This window comes from Schistocerca nitens, chromosome 8 (genome assembly GCF_023898315.1).
Source record: "Schistocerca nitens isolate TAMUIC-IGC-003100 chromosome 8, iqSchNite1.1, whole genome shotgun sequence".
NCBI classification, from domain to species: Eukaryota; Metazoa; Arthropoda; class Insecta; order Orthoptera; family Acrididae; genus Schistocerca; species Schistocerca nitens.
The window spans coordinates 301,550,702-301,569,399 of NC_064621.1; the positions used below are offsets into that span (position 1 = coordinate 301,550,702).

At 37.8% G+C, this 18,698-nt stretch overlaps 2 protein-coding genes across 2 annotated transcripts in view; one reads left to right on the top strand and one right to left on the bottom strand.

Annotated features, from left to right (window-relative positions):
• Positions 1–455: 455 nt before the first annotated feature.
• LOC126199532 (WD repeat-containing protein 81-like) lies at positions 456–17,556 on the bottom strand. Its single transcript, XM_049936452.1, has 4 exons — positions 17,288–17,556; positions 17,076–17,202; positions 6,506–6,668; positions 456–883 (listed from the first exon to the last, which is right to left on the bottom strand). The coding sequence occupies exons 1-4, from the start codon at positions 17,395–17,397 to the stop codon at positions 456–458; spliced, it is 828 nt and encodes a 275-aa protein (XP_049792409.1). The 5' UTR covers positions 17,398–17,556.
• Positions 17,557–17,961: 405 nt separating this feature from the next.
• LOC126199242 (katanin-interacting protein-like) overlaps positions 17,962–18,698 on the top strand; it is a 349,391-nt gene continuing 348,654 nt past the window's right edge. The window contains exon 1 of the mRNA XM_049936035.1: positions 17,962–18,187. Within this exon, the coding sequence (XP_049791992.1) occupies positions 18,135–18,187 (53 nt within the window). The 5' untranslated portion in view covers positions 17,962–18,134. The remainder of the gene's footprint in view (positions 18,188–18,698) is intronic.

The window sequence follows — 18,698 nt, forward strand, 5'->3', positions numbered from 1 at the left end:
TCAGAAATGTGTTATTATGAATAGTTTTAAAAAAGAGAGAAACCAATCCGCATGTTTTAAAAACACCTTTAGCAAAGAATTTTCTGGCAATTTCTGTGTCTGAGTTTGAAATTATCTTAGTTCTTTATTTCATCTAAACACTCTTTTATTGTCATTTCCTGTTTCCTAACTGTGATTTTGCACAATTAAAAAATGTGTTAATGCTTTGAGCATACAAATGCCCTTGGGAATTGGAAGAGCACTCAATTCCACTTTCATGAGTAATAAATGTTTAAAGTCGCTACCCCTCTCAAGGACATCTGTTGATCGCAGAGTTCTGAAATACATTTTAATGTTAAACATAATCAAAAGATATGAATTGTTCTGTAGAAATGAGGGTTATTTTTTTAAAGTCAATGAAGACAAAACATGATTATATAATTAGAAATATAATGAAACAGGTAATTTATATTTATTCAAACCTGTATCCAAAGATTCTCAGTTATAAGGATATCACTTAGTGCAATTTCTCCAAGCACAAGGCCACGATCATGCATTGATCGCATTGCTTGCAATAGTTGGTAGATTATAAAAAGAGGCTTGATGTGAGATGTTCCAAGCAATGCTGGACTGAATGTAACACAGTCTTGTAGTGTGTGCTTTATGTATGGTTCCTGGATCAGTAGAAAGCATTGTGGTGTCTCCACGGCACATAGTGCTGGCAAGATATTGCAGTGAACTTCAAATGATTTCTTTCCATCTTCATTATACAGATCAATAAAACCTTCATCAAGGCGAAAAATTGGGCAACCAAATGTTCGTAATATCACTTCACGCATGACTGCATCACTGTCCGTAAGTGTGATTCTAGATGCATTTTTACCATCATTTGATACTGCTCCACCTGAAGAGAGAGAGGGAAAAAATCATGAGTTTTTAAGTAACGGTTCATTTATTCTTCTTTGTGTACAGGATCAGATTTTCTTCATCAACATTTGTACATAGAATCAGTGGAAATATTGAACTATTGGTTTCACACACCTGCTTTGACGCATGCTGTTGTCAAAGTGGCAGACAGAAACCAGTCTTGAAATTCAATATGTGTAAAATAAGCACCATAACTATACTGTAAGAGTTCTGTTTTTCTTTTGTTTATGTATATGTGATATCATATGCCACATCATTATGTCAAGTGACAAATCCTACATGCACCACAGCAACAACACATTGTAACAATATCAGCACAAAAAGTTTAGAAACACTTGTACTACTTTAGGAACAACTTCCAGTACTGTAACTTAAGTTTAATCAGCCAGCCCATTAAAAATAATAGCTGTACCACATGTGCTGCTGTATCTGACTGAAGTGTATAGTTGCAAGTTACTCAACACTGGGAATTGCACAAGTTCCAAAAGTTGTGATGATATAACAAGCAACTAGTCAGAGGTCTCGTGTGTGTGTGTGTGTGTGTGTGTGTGTGTGTGTGATTAAAATGAGTAAAACAAAACACACACACACACACACACACACACACACACACACACACACACAGAGAGAGAGAGAGAGAGAGAGAGAGAGAGAGAGAGAGAGAGAGAGAAGGAAAAAGAAACATCTTTTGCACATTCAGTGAAAATCACTCCCATTTTCACTCATACAATAAGACTATCCCGCAAATTTTAAAAAATCTGCAGACACAGTTATTGTTTTATACCGTTTCTAAAAACCTAGACATAGTGACTAAACAGCCCGAATAACTCAGGAAAGTGCAGCTGGCTGATTGCCTTAAAAAATCAGGATGAGCTAGCCACACCAATAACACAAACAGATTGCACCATAATAATATAATGTTTCACAGAATAGAAGGATGGTGAATCAGCCTCAGCCCTTTTGTTTGAACATAAAATTAAATCTCTTACACTTTTTATGCACAGAAATGTGTGAGCCACAAGCTCTACACATTGTTAGTCCTCTACCTGCAGTATCAGGCCAAGGGTCAGTACTGGACTGGGTCCCACCTGATAACAGGTGAATGAAAAGAACTCGTCTTGCCTAAGTGGTCAAAAAGGTGCTCAAAACGGCCACCAGGAAACTTTAACAGCTGCAGTAGTGTGTCATTTCCTGTCACTCTGCTCCCCAGCAATACATGATGTGAAGTGAAAATAGGACAAGAGGTGGCACACCGAGTCACTACAACACCTGCTGAATTGTTTTTACTAAATTTCACATGCCCTTAGACCCAGCAGATTAAAATCTCGTGCTGTGGCCCCTGTAGGCAGAATACAGTGCCCTGGAGAATTTAAATTTGTTTACCTATTGGCTACATGCATTCTACAACTCAGAATGCACACTCTGAGTAAGGTAAAAGTGATCCAGAACTGCAATCACTCCTGCATCTCAGTAAATTTAAAACAATTCTGGGCCTCTCTAATAACCATCATAACAGTCAGTTGCAACCATAGCTCGAGTTTGGTGTTTGTCCCACAAGTAACACTAGGTCATGCTTTGTATGGGTTCAAGATAGGCTTGTTGCTTAGAGAAGAGTCATAGAAAGTGCAAGCAATGGTTTGGTGATATATGAATCATTCTGAAAAGGTGAGAAGCCTATATGCCCAATTCACCTCAAGGAGCTGCTTCCTGACTGCAAGTGTTTGCAACCCAGCATCAGCACAGAGGCTGAGTATGGCAACAGTATAGTAGACACCTACCATCAGCATAAACCCTCACAGTGGATGTCATTGATGATGTCAGGTTGGTATCCCACAACTGTCCAGGGCATCTCTGGACATGTCTTCACTGGTCATTAGTGCTAAATTCGAAGTGGTACTTATCACAGAAGACAATTCTATGCCAGTCTATGAGTTTCCGGGCTGAAGAAATGTCTGGAGATGACCCGGGAGCAGTGGGAAACCAACCTGATTGTTACTCACCATACGGCCCAACATTATGGAGTAATGATTTTGGGTGTCATTTCTTTTCATAGTAGAACCTCTTTGGTTATCATCTGTAGCACCCTTACAGAACAGCGTTGATTCAAGGATATTATGTGCCCAATTTCATTGTCCTTCATAGCAAGCCATCCTGGGCTTATAATTCAGCAAGATAATATCTACCCACCAACAGCGAGAATTTCTACTGCTTGTCTTTGTGCCTACCAAACCCTACCTTGGACTGCAAGGTCACTGGATCTCTCCCCAATTGAGAATGTTTAGAGCAGTATGGTCAGGGCCTTTTACCAAGCTTGACATTTTGACAATCTAACGTGCCACTTGGACAGAATTTGGCATGATATCCCTTAGGAGAACATACAACAACTCTACCAATCAATACCAAGCCAAATAACAGCTTGCTTAAGGGTCAAAGGTGGACTTGCACAATTTGTGAAGATCTTTCTCTAAATCGTCCATTTTTTTCTGAAATTGTAATAATTTGTGATTCTTGAGTTTCTCCCGGCGTATTTGATAATCAAAATATCCACGGGTGTGCTGCCGGTCTATAGTGTCCAACGGACACAATATTTCGGCGATCATACATGTTGCCATCATCAGGTGAACTGACGGACTGAGCTCCTGTGAACGTGCCGGCAGGAGCTCAGTCCGTCAGTTCACTTGATGATGGCAACATGTATGATCGCCGAAATATTGTGCCCGTTGGACACTATAGACCGGCAGCACACCCGTGGATATTTTGATTGTAATAATTTGTTTGTCCGTACATGTACATCACATCTACCAATTTCCATCCCATTCGAATAATTCCTTTGTGGTGTCTTTTAGTTCAGAATGTGTAAGAAATATAGCCCGCACTGAGATCAACACTGTGTATTATGCAATGTCACCATATTGTCATTTTGAGAATATGCCTACACTGCTGAGTTGGGATGAACCCAACCAACCTTTCCTTAAATGCTGTCCAACAATAGAGAAGTTCATTAAAGAAACAAACCCCTGACAATTGAGACTATTTATTTTTGTATTTACAAAGTAAAGTTACATGGTGTGTTGACTTGCATTGAATAGCATCCTTTAATAGTAATTTTGTCTGCCCTGAAAAGAAATCATAAAAAAATTGTCTTTTCTGGCAGTGAATTGGGGAAGACTCCAATTTCACTACTGGAGGCCAAGTAATCTTTTGCCATCTGCTCTTTGATTTTCAAATCGAAATTTAAATTTCGTTTGCTGACCGCGTATGTGATTCAAAATATTTTACATGATCATGATCCTATTTTTTAGTTACTGCCATCATCTCAGTGCTTATTTGTTTTAATTTTAACTAACCTACAGTTAGAAAGTCACATTTCCTTCAAGACAAAGATTCCACAGCTCACATTACTAGTGTTACTAGGAAGAAGAACAAAGAACAGAATCAACTATTAATTTCCTCTACGACAAGTAGTGCAGCGGACAGATGTAATCTAGGCTTGTGTGAGGTTTTGGTGTCCAGTACTGCACCTTGGGGTTAACAATATCATTTCTTCTGTTAGGAAAGTGTTTCTCACAGCTCCTACCGTCATTCAGTCCTTTGTGGAAATAACTCCAAATACCACCAACCCCCCTCCCCCCTTCCATCCACTCATCTGAACCCATACTTACACGTTGGTGTACATGGTTCTTAGCAGCTTTACATTATCCCAAACACTATCAAAATGTTGAAGACGTAACAGACACATTTGACTCAGTGAATCAGCTTTTATTGAAAAAGCCAAGACTGTTACATACTTAGCATTTATAGAAGGAAAATTCTGACATTATCTGTTGTAATTCAACACCTAGAGTCTGCATCTCTGCAAGTGAAAGATGCTGTAGACGCGATCTTAGAGGTGCAGATGTATCTGGAGGCAATACTTGGTTAAGTGGGTACAGTATGTGTCACTAAACTAAAGAATATTCTTCTGAGGATTTCCAGATATGAACAAAGTGCCCCCACCATTACTCAGATGGAGAACTTCAAAGGTGGATTGCACCAATAGCCACACGCAATGACACTGAAATATGTACCGTCAACCTCTTGCACTATAGAGAGATCTTTCTCAGCCTGCTAAAGTCTACTGAGAAACAAAAGAACAAGTTTCACTTCATAAAATTCAAAAATGTGATTAACTGTGTACTGCTGTAATTAGCTATCCATACAACATGACCAGTAGACTGAACACAATTTCACAGAAACAGGAACCAATTATGAACACACGTGCTGTAGCAATACACACAGTGAACTGAGTACGAGCATGACTCAGCTAGCCTTAAACAGACTGGGACCCATAGTGGGCGCTCTCTCTCTCTCTCTCTCTCTCTCTCTCTCTCACTCTCTCACACACACACACACACACACACACACACACACACACAGTATGCACCTGCATGTACTGCTATACTAAAAATGAAATATAAAATTTCTTGTTAGTTGTAGTGTTAGGTTTCAGATTGTGGCCTTACGTAGGTACACACCTCAAGAGTCTGTTTTTATGTGAGTGACACACAAAAATAACTTTTCAGTAAAAGACTTTCATTAAAATATTATAAAAAGAGAAAATAATTGTAGCACTTATGCATTTTTTCGAGTGCTGATTTAGAGAAAAGTTAATTGTTTATTTACCACAAAGAACTAGAATAGTAAAATTTAACACAGTATTAGTGTTCATTATATTTTCATTAAAAAGACTCTAAAAAGGTTAAAACAGTACATTTTAATCTAAAAAGGGCAATTCCAATACAATAAAGGACTAAAATCCATTTAATAAACACCTCAAAATCTTGACTCTAGTGCTAAGCAATGAGCTACATGAATCACCAGGAGTGTTTTTAATAAAAATAATGGTCTGCATTGGTGTCCCAGAAGTAGCAAGGTAAATTCAAGTCAACTCAGACAGAGCTCCACTTATCTATGTGATCCTAACACAGCTAAGAGCCATACAAATTTCCTGTTCTTGTGATACACATTGCTCCACCATCATGTTGTACACTGGCCACCGACAGATGACCAAAGCTTAATGGTTAAAGATGAATGTTGACACTGAGTAACTGCAGTCTGGATATCCCAGGCCTGCCAAAACTGAACTTACACCTGAGTAGCTGAGTTCCACAAGGTGCCAGCCACTTTGCACAACCCGGCAAATACATCTAGCTTATTGAATGCAATGGATGCAGTGAGCATTACTCTTTGTCTTGTATGCAACTGTAACCATTTTAGTGCACAAAAATAAGAGTACATCACTGGTACCAACAACTTCCATCATGACATGGTAGTGCTGTTGTAATACCATTCTGAATGTGAGTAGCAGTGAAAGTTCACAATAATTACACACTGTGTGTGTGTGTGTGTGTGTGTGTGTGTGTGAGAGAGAGAGAGAGAGAGAGAGAGAGAGAGAGAGAGAGAGAGAGAGGGCGGAGGGAGAACGAGGGAGAGGCAGATTTTCCTTTGTTTCATCATGCACCCTGTAACTCAATACAAAAATATGCATTAATAAATCTAACTATTATGGTTACAAGTACTCCTATAACTAAAACCAAAGTTTGTTCTGTCCTCTACTTACATACATTAAAATACTTTTTGAAGGCATCTTTCCACAGATTCTTGAAATTTGTCTGTGCAACATAGTGTAAGAGCTGAGAAAATGATAAAGCAGTTTCCGAACTTGAGCTCTCTACCCTTACTCGAGGAAGAGGTATCACCTTTTGTGTTTGTTTGTGCAAAATCTGTAGAATTTAAAAGCACTATTTAGGTCCAGTAGTAATATATATACATATCAAACTATTATGTTTCAGTTTATTGTAATACAAATACATCATTACTCCTCAATCTCTCTTACAGGGAAGATGATTTATTCTCATACAACTTTCACATCTCATTCACAATACATAATATCATTTTAAACCCATAAATTGCAAATACAAACATATGGAATCAAGGTGGCACAACCCTTCACTTTAACTTTCAATCTAACAGTACTGATTTAGAATTTAAATGATCTGCCAAAATTATTCATCAAATACTTTCATGATTTCTTAAAATAACTCCCAAAACTGAAAAACATATAATAAACATAAGTATTCAGTCTCTAACAGCCACGTTGTAGTAGTAATAGTTGTTGTTGTTATTGTTATTGTTGTCATTATTCTGGTCTTCAGTTCAAAGACTGGTTTGATGCATGCTACTCTCCATGTTACTGCATCCTGTGCAATCCTCTTCATTTCTGAATAACTACTGTAACTTGCATCCTTATGAATCTGCTTACTATATTCATCTCTTGGCTGCCACCGAGCGAGGTGGCGCAGTGGTTAGACACTGGACTCGCATTCGGGAGGACGACGGTTCAATCCCGCGTCCGGCCATCCTGATTTAGGTTTTCCGTGATTTCCCTAAATCGCTCCAGGCAAATGCCGGGATGGTTCCTTTCAAAGGGCACGGCCGACTTCCTTCCCCATCCTTCCCTAATCCGATGAGACCGATGACCTCGCTGTCTGGTCTCCTTCCCCAAACCAACCAACCAACCAATCTTGGCTGCCCCCTACATCTTTTACACCCCACATTTCCCTCCAGTACTAAATTGGTGTTCCCTTGATGTCTTAGAATGTGTCCTATCAACTGATCCCTTCTTCTATCAAGTTGCACCCAAAATTTCTTTTCTCCCCAATTCTATTCAGTCCTTCTCATTAGTTATGTGATTTACTCACCTAATCTTCAGCATTATTCTGTAGCACCACATTTAAAAAGCTTATATTCTCTACTTGCCTAAACTATTTATCATCCATGTTTCACCTCCATACACAGCCATGTATAAGTACTTTTCAAAGAGCTGACAAAAGGCAGATAACAAACACTAGAAACATCAATAAAATTATAATGAGGAAAAGTAATTACACTTGGGACAAGGTACACGAAGTCATATTGTGCTATAAAATTGCAAACAAAAATTTGATTGAACTTTTGGCATTGGCAGGACACAATCAGTAATCTTCACAGCATGACAGCAATGGTAATGTTATCCAATGACAGTGCCCCTAAAATGGAGTTATTAAACACTTTTTCTAAAATTCCCTTGCTAAAGAAGACAAAGTAAATACTTTCAGAATTCTAATCATAAACAGCTGCCATCATGAGAAACTTAGAAGCAGATATCCTCGATGTAGTGAACCAGCTCAAATCACTTAATAAAGGCAAGTCCTCTAGTGCACATTGTACACCAGTTAGGTTCGTTTAAGAGTACACTCAGCAATCATATTCAACTATTCACTGAATGAAAGATCTGTACCAAAACAGTGGAAAGTTGCACAGGTCACAACTGGAGCAAACTGCTGAATTACAAACTCATATCACGTAAAGGAGGTGGTAATGGATTTTGGTCCAAAAAATCAATTTTTCAAAAATATTATTTTTCTTCATCCACACAGTTTAACATATGTTGTGTGTGAATTTTATCGTGACAGCAGCTTAAGAAATGCCTTTAAATTGTTAAACTGATTAACTCTGCTCTGGCAGCCACTCCCACCTTTTCAGACATTTGGGAAACTGCATGCTTCAGCGGAATTTTTGTCAGTGTGAAGGCTATTTTCTTTCAATATCTTTGGCTGATGTCTATATCTCTGGCTGACATATATATCTTTGCCTGAAAACTTTCTTGCCTGTGGTTTATTTACATTTTGATAATATTAATACATATTAGTAGGTGAAATACTGAATTTGCAAACCTTTATGTGGAAGTCAAGATTTATGCATAGTGAGTGGTGCAAAAACTGTGTTTAGGAACCAGAGGTTTCCTGGATATCGGTTTACCAACAAAAAAGAGGAAGCAGCTCGAAATGAAGAACATAAGCTCTCAGGTTCAGCATTGAAATTTGGGACAGGAGAACTGTACAGGTGCTTGAATGATGATGATATGGATTACACTAGATTCGGAGTTATTGACTTAGAGCTTCTGTGCCAGGCTATAAAGTTTTCATGTTCTTGTGTACGTTGTAAAAATACAGAATGTGTTACTGCTGTTGAAAAAAGAAGAGTAGGAGTAGCTTGTGATTTTAAATTAATTTGTAATTCGTGTGGCTATGAATTTTCATTTTCCTCCTCCAAAAATCTGACACTGGTGCCTGTGAAAGCAATTTTAGATTAGCACATACTCTGAGATGCCTTGGGTAGGGCAGGGAAGGAGATAATTTATTGTGTGATTTTCTGAACATGCCTCCATCTTGTGCAAGGTTTGAAAAAAATAAATAAAGAAATGCCTGATGCTGTATGCAATACTGCTTAAGTTTCTATGCAGAAAGCAGTGGTGGAAATAAACCAAAAAGAAATAGATCCTGGAGGTAGATATTCATGACAGTGAATCTCTTACAGATTCTACTGACCTGTGTGTCTATAGATGCGACCTGGATTAAAAGGGGTCACACATCTCTGTATGGAATTGCATCTGTTATTGGTATAGACTCAGGTAAAGTTTTAGATGTAGAAGTTATGTCTAAATACTGCAACCAGTGTGCAACAAGGAAAATGTCCAACAATGAAGACAGTGAGAAACTGTGGCAAGAAAAGCATGCAGTAGCATGCACTAAAAATTATAGTGGCTCAAGTGGGGCCATGGAGGCTGCTGCAGTTGTGAGGATGTTCTCCAGATCTGAGGACCAGTATGGTGTTAGATATACTAAATACCTTGGTGATGCAGAATCCTCTTCATTCAAAGCTGTAACAGATAAAACTCTGTACAATACAACAACAGAAAAGTTGGAATGTGTTGGCCACATCCAAAAGAGGCTTGGTGGTAGGCTTCATTGCTTGCTGAAACAGAAGAAAGGATGGAAAACCACTAGGAGGAAAAGGCAGTCTTACTCTGAAAGAAATTGATTCTCTTCAGTTATTTTATGAGAGGACTATCAGGAAAACACCCATAATTTAGAGGCAATGATGCATGCTGTGTGGGCAATTTTTTTCCACAAACTATCCATTGACCAAACACCAATGCACTATCTTTGTCTGAAAGACGATTGGTGTAAGTTCAACAACAGAAAAGAGACGTATTCACATAAAGACTCATTACCAGAACCTGTTGTAAATGTAGTTAAGGCCACATTCAGGTTTCTTGCAAACCCTGATTTATTGAGGAAGTGCCTTCACAGAAAAACACAAAATGCAAATGAAAGCATCAATAATTTAATTTCGATTAGGTGCGCAAAACAGGACATTCTGTGGACTTTGTGTACTCAAAACAGGTGTCTATGATGCAGTTTTATGTTACAGTAACAGAAATAATGGCAGAATTGAAGTACTGAAGAGAGCTGGTATAGATCCTGGTGTGTTTACAACAAAAACATTTTAGACCATTGACGAGAGCAGGGTCAAGAAAGCTAATATATCAGTGTCTTACTTGCAAATACAGGACAGGCACATTTGAAGAGGAGAGATGAGAAACCTGGAGGATGGGGAGTATCAGTATGGAGGACTTTAAAATTGAGGTAAGCTTATTACATGTACATGTATGAGAAGAAAATCTTTGAACCTCATTTTCTCCGTCTCACATTTTTTCTGTTATTAGAAGCCTTTTCTCAAAAAGTATATGTCATAATGTTATGAAATTTTCAGGACCTGTTCGCAGCATGTTGCTGTCTCCCTGGAACTAAAAAATATACAATCATGCACTTACATTCTCATTTTCAGACGATTGTATGTAGAAAAAAGTTAATTTTGGATGTTCAAAATTAAAAACTCTGTTGTTGTTGTTGTTGTTGTTGTCTTCAGTCCTGAGACTGGTTTGATGCAGCTCTCAATGCTACTCTATCCTGTGCAAGCTTCTTCATCTCCCAGTACCTACTGCAGCCTACATCCTTCTGAATCTGCTTAGTGTATTCATCTCTTGGTCTCCCTCTACGATTTTTACCCTCCACGCTGCACTCCAATGCTAAATTTGTGATCCCTTGATGCCTGAGAACATGTCCTACTAACCGGTCCCTTCTCCTTGTCAAGTTGTGCCACAAACTCCTCTTCTCCCCAATTCTATTCAATACCTCCTCATTAGTTATGTGATCTACCCACCTAATCTGCAGCATTCTTCTGCAGCACCACATTTCGAAAGCTTCTATTCTGTTCTTGTCCAAACTATTTATCGTCCATGTTTCACTTCCATACATGGCTACACTCCATACAAATACTTTCAGAAATGACTTCCTGACACTCAAATCTATACTCGATGTTAAAAAATTTCTCTTCTTCAGAAATGCTTTCCTTGCAATTGCCAGTCTACATTTTATATCCTCTCTACTTCGACCATCATCAGTTATTTTGCTCCCCAAATAGCAAAACTCCTTTACTACTTTAAGTGTCTCATTTCCTAACCTAATTCCTGCAGCATCACCCGGCTTAATTAGACTACATTCCATTATCCTCATTTTGCTTTTGTTGATGTTCATCTCATACCCTCCTTTCAAGACACTATCCATTCCGTTCAACTGCTCTTCCAAGTCCTTTGCCGTCTCTGACAGAATTACAATGTCATCGGCGAACCTCAAAGTTTATATTTCTTCTCCATGGACTTTAATACCCACTCTGATTTTTTCTTTTGTTTCCTTTACTGCTTGCTCAATATACAGATTGAATAACATCGGGGACAGGCTACAACCCTGTCTCACTCCCTTCCCAACCGCTGCTTCCCTTTCATGCCCCTCGACTCATAACTGCCATCTGGTTTCTGTACAAATTGTAAATACCCTTTTGCTCCCTGTATTTTATCCCTGCCACCTTAAGAATTTGAAAGAGGGTATTCCAGTCAACATTGTCAAAAGCTTTCTCTAAGTCTACAGATGCTAGAAATATAGGTTTGCCTTTCCTTAATCTATTTTCTAAGATAAGTCGTAGGGTCAGTATTGCCTCACGTGTTTCAACATTTCTGCGGAATCCCAACTTATCATCACCGAGGTCGGCTCCTACCAGTTTTTCCATTCGTCTGTAAAGAATTTGCGTTAGTATTTTGCAGCTGTGACTTATTAAACTGATAGTTCGGTAATTTTCACATCTGTCAACACCTGCTTTCTTTGGGATTGGAATTATTATATTTTTCTTGAAGTCTGCGGGTATTTCGCCTGTCTCATACATCTTGCTCACCAGATGGTAGACTTTTGTCAGGACTCGCTCTCCCAAGGCCGTCAGTAGTTCCAATGGAATGTTGTCTATTCCCGGGGCCTTGTTTCGACTCAGATCTTTCCGTGCTCTGTCAAACTCTTCACGCAGTATTGTATCTCCCATTTCATCTTCATCTACATCCTCTTCCATTTCCATAATATTGTCCTCAAGTACATCGCCCTTGTATAGATCCTCTATATACTCCTTCCACCTTTCTGCTTTCCCTTCTTTGCTTAGAACTGGGTTTCCATCTGAGCTCTTGATATTCATACAAGTGGTTCTCTTTTCTCCAAAGGTCTCTTTAATTTTCCTGTAGGCAGTATCTATCTTACCTCTAGTGAGATAAGCCTATACATCCTTACATTTGTCCTCTAGCCATCCCTGCTTAGCCATTTTGCACTTCCTGTCGATCTCATTTTTGAGACGTTTGTATTCCTTTTTGCCTGCTTCATTTACTGTGTTTTTACATTTTCTCCTTTCATCAATTAAATTCAATATTTCTTCTGTTACCCAAGGGTTTCTACTAGCCCTCGTCTTTTTACCTACTTGATCCTCTGCTGCCTTCACTATTTCATCCCTCAAAGCTACCCATTCTTCTTCTACTGTATTTCTTTAACACATTCCTGTCAATTGTTCCCTTATGCTCTCCCTGAAACTCTGTACAACCTCAGGTTCTTTCAGTTTATCCAGGTCCCATCTCCTTAAATTGCCACCTTTTTGCAGTTTCTTCAGTTTTAATCTACAGTTCATAACCAATAGATTGTGGTCAGAGTCCACATCTGCCCCTGGAAATATCTTACAATTTAAAACCTGGTTCCTAAATCTCTGTCTTACCATTATATAATCTATCTGATACCTTCTAGTATCTCCAGGATTCTTCCATGTATACAACCTTCCTTTATGATTCTTGAACCAAGTGTTAGCTATGACTAAGTTATGCTCTGCACAAAATTCTACCAGGCGGCTTCCTCTTTCATTTCTTAGCCCCAATCCATATTCACCTACTATGTTCCCTTCTCTCCCTTTTCCTACTCTTGAATTCCAGTCACCCATGACTATTAAATTTTCGTCTCCCTTCACTACCTGAATAATTTCTTTTATCTCATCATACATTTCATCAATTTCTTCATCATCTTCAGAGATAGTTGGCATATAAACTTGTACTACTGTAGTAGGCATGGGCTTCGTGTCTATCTTGGCCACAATAATACGTTCACTATGCTGTTGGTAGTAGCTTACCAGCACTCCTATTTTTTTATTCATTATTAAACCTACTCCTGCATTACCCCTATTTGATTTTGTATTTATAACCCTGTATTCACCTGACCAAAAGTCTTGTTCCTCCTGCCACTGAACTTCACTAAGTCCCACTATATCTAACTTCAACCTATCCATTTCCCTTTTTAAATTTTCTAACCTACCTGCCCTATTAAGGGATCCAACATTCCACGCTCCGATCTGTAGAACGCCAGTTTTGTTTCTCCTGATAACGACGTCTTCTTGAGTAGTCCCCGCCCAGAGATCCGAATGGGGGACTATTTTACCTCCGGAATATTTTACCCAAGAGGGCACCATCATCAATTAACCATACAGTAAAGCTGCATGCCCTCAGGAAAAATTACGGCTGTAGTTTCCCCTCCCTTACAGCTGTTCGCAGTACCAGCACAGCAAGGCCGTTTTGGTTAGTGTTACAAGGCCGCCAGATCACTCAATCATCCAGACTGTTGCCCCTGCAACTACTGAAAAGGCTGCTGCCCCTCTTCAGGAACCACACGTTTGTCTGGCCTCTCAACAGATACCCCTCCGTTGTGGTTGCACCTACGGTACGGCCATCTGTATCACTGAGGCACGAAATCCTCCCCACCAACGGCAAGGTTCATGGTGGTAGGAAAAAAACTCTGTTAATGATACAATTTGTAGTATGAATTAATAACTGTAGTTCAGTAGTCTTATAACCTCTTATTCCATGATTTGAATTTGAGTTATGGCTTTTCATATTAAAAAAAAAAAAAAAAAAAAAAAAAAAATTAAAAATTCAGATTTCTGGGAAAATGTTAATCCTGAAAAATTTTATACATATCTTCTGCTTTACACATGCAAAATTTTAGATTTGTACATTAATAAAAATGGCTGTAATGATTTTTTAAATATATGTTTACATTTTCCATTACATTTCCCCTTAACATTGATCCGCAGTAGGATTCTGGAACATATACTGTGCTTGAACGTTATGAATTACCTCAAAGAAATTATCTACTGATACATAGTCAGCATGTATTCAGAAAAATCATCCATATGCAACACAACCAGCTATTTGTTTTCATGACGTAATGAGCACTATTGACAGGTGATATAACATTGACTTCATATATCTAGATTTCCAAAAGGCTTACGATACTGTTCCTAGCAAGTGCTTGTAATCAAACTATGTGCCTGTGGAGGATCTACATCTACGACATGACTCATGATTTCCTGTCATAAAGGTCACAGTTTGTAGTAACTAACAGAAAGTCATTGAATAAAATGGTAGTGATAGATAGTGTTCGGCAAGAAAGTGTTAGAGGCCCTCAGCTGTTCCTAATCTATATAAATGATTTAAGAGACAATTTTTGGAGACCTCTTACATAGTTTTGCAGATAATTCAGTCATTTATCATCTAGTAAAGCAACCAGAAGATCAAAACCAATTGAAAAATGATTTAGAAATCTACATCTATAATCTGCAAACCATCGTGAGGTACACAACGGAGGTTACGTCCCATTGTACTAGTTATTAGGGTTCCTTCCTGTTACATTCATGTATGGAGCAAGGGAAAAAGGATTGAATGCTTCTGCGTGTGCATAATTCTTCTAATCTTATCTTCATGAGTCCTATGTGAGCAATACATGTGGGGTTGTAGTATATTCCCAGAGTAATCATTTAAAGCCAGTTCCTGAAACTTTGTTAATAAAATTTCTCGAGACAGTTTACATTTATCTTCGAGTTTAGATGAAATATCTTTATGTTGCAAAAAGTGGAAATTGGCTCTCAATCAAGAATCAGAAGTATCAAGTTGTTTACTCTTGGGTGAGGTATACTGGCCATAAGCAGTAATTTAGATGGAATAATATTCATGTAACTAACATATTTTGAAATAATAAGTATTTTAAAATTTGTGATTTACAAAACTCAATAAAATTAAATTCCAATGCTAGTTTGATAACACAGAATTGGCTGAAATTTAATGAAATTCCTGAAATTCCCTGAGAGTTCCCTTTTTTCCAGGTGAAATGTAATTCCCTGAGGATTTAAGGTTTTCAACGTATTCCAGAAGAATCGCCACCATGTAAATAATGAAAATGTGAGGTCATCCACATGTATAAAAAGTAAACCACTAAATTTCAGTTAGCCTACACAATAAATTGTTGACATCTAAATGCTGCCGATTATGTTAAATATTTACAGACTACAATTACAAATAATTTAAATAGGAATGAGCACACACATATAATGCGGGAAAAGTGAACCTAGGACTGCATTTTATAGGCTGACCACTTAGAAAATGCAACAGGACTACTACAGACACTGCATACACTATGCTTGTCCGTCATCTTTTGGACTCACGCTGCACATTCTGGGATCCGTATCAGGTAGAGCTTGATGGAGGAAATCAAAAATAGTCATAGAAGGACAACTCATCATGTATTATCATGAAGTATGGAGGAGAGTGCCACATATATGATACATAAGTTGGGGTGGCAGTCTTAAAATGAAGGCATTTTTCACTGTAGCATGGCCTTCTCACAAAATGTCCATCACCAACTTTCTCCTCTGAATCCAAATATATTTTGTTGGCACTCAACTACAAAAGGAGAACTGACCTTTGTAATAAAATAAATCAGAACTTACACAAAACTATTAAAGTATTCATTTTTCCTGCATGCTGTTTGCAAATGGAACAGTAGAGAGCAAGCTTGAATGTGGATCAAAGAACCCTCTGCCAGATACTTAATAGCTAATCTTCAGAGGCTGGGCTAGTGCATCAGTCTCTGTCACCTAATGTCCTCAGTTATGAATCTATAAATACTTCCCATATTGAATAAGTCAGCACTCAAATGCTGTGTACTTTCATGTTGGGAAACTTTGTAGAACTCCCCAGTCTCTTCGATAATTTAATGTGGGATGGATCCACAGCCTTCATCTGTGTACATAATGACTTGAACACTACTTTTACTCACTTGATGTTTTGACTAGTGGCCACACTTACACGTTTTAGGTAATTGTATTTGAGACTTCTGCATGAATGAGGAGTAATGTTCGAAACTGCAATCACAATAAGTAAAAACTACATTATTTGACAACTATAATTAGGGAAACAACAGGGTTTAACAGTCCATACTATATGTTTAATTCATGACTGTTATATTACAAAGGCTTTTTGATTTGAGTAACTCTATAATTGATGTTTATGTCAAGCAACATAATACACAAAACTACTTGGGTCTCTTTAACTCATTACTGGAAAAATTCAGTAAGCAAAAGAAACAATGGAATTAAAACAGATACCAGTAACTACTGACACTCTAGCAAAGATCTTGAATTGCAGATACACACACAAATACAAACATGGCAGCTACAAATTAGTTCCATGTACCACTTCTGCATTCGGCAAATTATGTCTGCATTCTACAATGATCATAAAAACGACGACAACTGAATAAGAACTAATCAATTTGTTCAGGATGGGGCAAGATATTAGGGAACCAATAAAAACATCCAAATCATAACTGGATTTCAAATACCGTCTTGTTCAGTATAAGATCATTTTTTATCACTATTTTAATGACAGAAATATCAGTCACTGACAAAAAGAGTTTTGGTATTATTAGTTTTCTATTTCTTTTTAGAGAACGTCAATTTGTCATACACATATTTCTGACGTCTAGTATTAAACACCATGAACGATTAACATCTTGGGGAAACTGCAGAATATTGCAGCAAACACATAAAATGGAACTTACTCTAACATATATTTTCTTCCAGTGCGGACCAAGATCTTCTCCTTGCTCCAAGAGAATCTTAACTTCTTCAGGCAGTAGAACATCATGCACAATAAATTCCGGAAGTTGGTGCGTCCTTATCAGAGAGCTGAAAATTGTAAAATTCAGGAGAATATTGCATATTGTGAACGGAATTCTTGCAAAAATTAGTACTGAAAGTACTGGGAACTTACTGTAGCCATGAATGGTGTACTGCCACAAGTACACGATCACTTACAGTAGTTTTTTTTATGTAGCTGTCAGGTACAGAGAATGTATTTGCTACAAAAAACGCCGTTTCCATTACAAAATATAATATCGCGATCACATTTAGCCGCTGATGCAACACGATTGATTAAAGCTAGATACTGCACTGATATAATACTTTTGGTACCAGTCTGACAATGAAAACATGCCAGAACCGAATTCCTGGTTTGAAAACATACACAACAGACAAGCGAAATGTCACTGCTTCAGTCGTCAAGCATCAGCTGTTTTAGCAAGGTTAGCCAACTGTGTCTTACAATGTAGCTTCAAAATGAAGTGAGATATTCTTGTACTTGTTTAGTTCCACTTGTTGTGTATACAAACACTCAATATTAAAAAGTTATTTCGAAGTCAATGTTGAAACTATTGATGATTTCACAGGAAAATAATCGTTCTTTTGTGGCCCTATTTGAAACAGTTAAATAACATTATATATTATAAATAACTCTTCACTTGATTTTTAGTCATATTTGATTCAACAAGCTACAGATTAGTACGTCAAATCTCGCAATTATTGAGTTATATAATTCGTTTAATTATACAAATCGATCGATTAGTCGACAGTTCGTGGTTGTCATGGTAACGCACTGCACAACACTACGAACGCATGTAAACTGAGTGGTATTGGTGCCAACATTGGTTACGTAACAAATAATTTCAACAATGGTACTTCGGCGACATCGCGAGCGTTATTTTGGATGAAAAATCTCCACGTCTCTGGAACAGTATTCGGAGAAACTTATGTAATAGTAAATAAATGATGCCAAGAAGCCAATGGACAGTTCGTCGCTCAAGAAAGTGCCGAATTGGCTCGAAGAAATTTCCGCGTAAGTTTCTGTCAGTATCTTATAAACATTATTCTCTAAAAAAAACTATATATAAATGAAAATATTTATAATTTTACCCCAACAAAGAGACCTATGGTAAATCCGACATTCCAAAAGCTAGTTTTATTCATAAGAATGCTAGGAAGAACTGGGAGGGCCCTTGCCACCGAATACGAAAACTGACTAAATGTTTGAAGTTTTATGACGACAGGTTGTAAGACTGCCGACGCTCTCCCAATAGCTATTATGCGCTGACAATTGCTGCATTAAATGTATTGTCTGAACAGTTCATTTCAAAGTGGGTGAACTGACATTTCATAATACCTTAGTATTGTTTTCAAATGCTGTGGGTACAGCCATTTGGATTGTAAAAGATTGCGGAGAAGTCTGAATTACATAGCGAAACTTTGCTGTTAATGAGAAGGGAAAAAGTTGAATTTTAGGGATTATCACCAAAACAGAAAAAAATGGAAGTAGTAATACATACTAGAGCACTCAGAAAAAACTTCTG